The 2,291-nt window shown below is 36.9% G+C and overlaps 1 protein-coding gene across 1 annotated transcript in view; it reads left to right on the forward strand.

The window, feature by feature from the left end:
* Window positions 1-1,689, forward strand: part of ndufa2 (NADH:ubiquinone oxidoreductase subunit A2) — a 3,174-nt gene extending 1,485 nt beyond the window's left edge. The window contains exons 2-3 of the mRNA XM_062046543.1: window positions 1,356-1,462; window positions 1,554-1,689. Coding sequence (XP_061902527.1) covers window positions 1,356-1,462; window positions 1,554-1,636 — 190 coding nt within the window. The 3' untranslated portion in view covers window positions 1,637-1,689. The remainder of the gene's footprint in view (window positions 1-1,355; window positions 1,463-1,553) is intronic.
* Window positions 1,690-2,291: the final 602 nt, after the last annotated feature.

Consider the following 2,291-nt stretch of genomic DNA (forward strand, 5'->3'; position numbering starts at 1 on the left):
AATCGACAACTTCGTAATTAGCATGCTAAAGTTATTATCTAGCAGCAGCTAGATGACAACATCGTAGTTTAATGCTAACATCAACAACTTTGGTCAATAGCTAGCACCAGCTAACAGATAGCTAATGCTAGCATAAAAAACACTAGTTAATAGCTATCACCTGCTAACAGCTAGCTGACAACATCGTAATTATTATGCTAAAGTTATTAGCTAGCACCAGCTAACAGCTAGATGACAACATCGTAGTTTAATGCTAACATCAACAACTTTGGTCAATAGCTAGCACAAGCTAACAGCTAGCTAATGCTAAAATGAAAAACACAAGTTAATAGCTAGCTGACAACATCGTAGTTTAATGCTAACATTAACACTGGTCAACAGCTAGCACCAGCTAACAGCCAGCTAATGCTAACATCTAAAAACACCAGTTAATAGCTAGCACATGCTAACGGCTAGCTGACAACATCGTAATTATCATGCTAAAGTTATTAGCTAGCAAAAGCTAACAGCTAGTTAATGCTAACATCTAAAAACACTAGTTAATAGCTAGCACCTGCTAACGGCTAGCTGACAACATAGTAATTATCATGCTAAAGTTATTAGTTAGCACCAGCTAACAGCTAGATGACAACATTGTAGTCTAATGCTAACATCAACAACTTTGGTCAATAGCTAGCACCTGCTAACAGCTAGCTAATGCTAACATCTAAAAACACCAGTTAATAGCTAGCACCTGCTAACAGTTAGCTAATGCTAACATGAAAAACACAAGTTCATAGCTAGCACCTGCTGACAGCTAGCTAATGCTATCATGAAAAACACAAGTTCATAGCTAGCACCTGCTAACAGCTAGCTAATGCTAACATGAAAAACACAAGTTCATAGCTAGCACCTGCTAACAGCTAGCTAATGCTAACATGAAAAACACAAGTTCATAACTAGCACCTGCTAACAGCTAGCTAATGCTAACATGAAAAACACAAGTTAATAGCTAGCACCTGCTAACAGCTAGCTAATGCTAACATGAAAAACACAAGTTAATAGCTAGCACCTGCTAACAGCTGGCTAATGCTAACATGAAAAACACAAGTTAATAGCTAGCACCTGCTAACAGCTAGCTAATGCTAACATGAAAAACACAAGTTAATATATAGCACCTGCTGACAACATCATAGTTATGCTAACAGTAAGTTCCTGATTAGGATAATATGTCAGCCATACTCAGCCAAGGGTCGTTGTACCATGCTGATGTCGCCTCAAGGTCAATGACATCACCTTTGTGCTGTTACTATGCAAGGTAGAATTATATTATTCTACTATATAAATATTGGTGTGTGTGTGTGTGTGTGTATCAGAGATTTTGTGGAGCAGCATTATGTGAACCTGAAGCGAGCCAACCCAGACTTCCCCATCCTGGTTCGAGAATGTTCCGGAGTGGAGGCCCGACTGTGGGCTCGCTACGGTGAGTGTCAGAAAGGCACCCGAGGAGGGAGAGGTGAGCATGTTTTGGTTTGGGACCCTTCTGGTGAAACATAGTATGTGTTTACTTGCAGACTTTGGGAAGGAGCGCAGCCTCTCTGTTGACAACATGTCTGCTGATCAGGTGGCCCAAAACCTGCACGCATTACTTCAATAAGTTGCATTTTATCTTGTAAATGTATTCATATTAATAAATATTATTGACATTGACGTCACTATGTAGTGTTTGTTTCCCCTCACCCAATGGTGGTAGATCACCGGTGTCAAACTCAAAGGCCCGCCACTTCATTTTATTCGGCCCTTAAAAGCCTGGAAATAATATGTATCGATAAAGTAGTGTAACTTTTCTTACTAAATGTATTCTTTCTATTTTGCGAGAAAAGAAAAAAAAGTACTCCCATGTAATCGCAAATTTTGTTAACTTAGATATTGTCTAATTATGCAAAAATATATAATTAAACATTCAAACCATTTTTTAAATATTAATAATGATTTCAAAGCAAGTTATCCATCAAATTGTGCAATGTAAAAGTAACAATAGATTTCATGGTAAAATTGTGAAATTTACTGTGGTTTTTACAGCATTTTTCCCTAAATGAAAAAAACAGTACCGGTACTTTTTTTTTTTTTACTGTAATAAATAAACTGTGGAACCGTTTTGGCTAGAGATGCTTTAAAATGTAATATCGGAAATGATCGGTATCGTTTTTTTTAAATTATCGGTACCGTTTTTTTATTTTTATTTTTTTTATTAAATCAACATAAAAAACACAAGATACACTTACAATTAGTGCACCAACCCAAAAAACCTC

Source organism: Entelurus aequoreus, linkage group LG05, assembly GCF_033978785.1.
Source record: "Entelurus aequoreus isolate RoL-2023_Sb linkage group LG05, RoL_Eaeq_v1.1, whole genome shotgun sequence".
Classification (NCBI taxonomy): Eukaryota; Metazoa; Chordata; class Actinopteri; order Syngnathiformes; family Syngnathidae; genus Entelurus; species Entelurus aequoreus.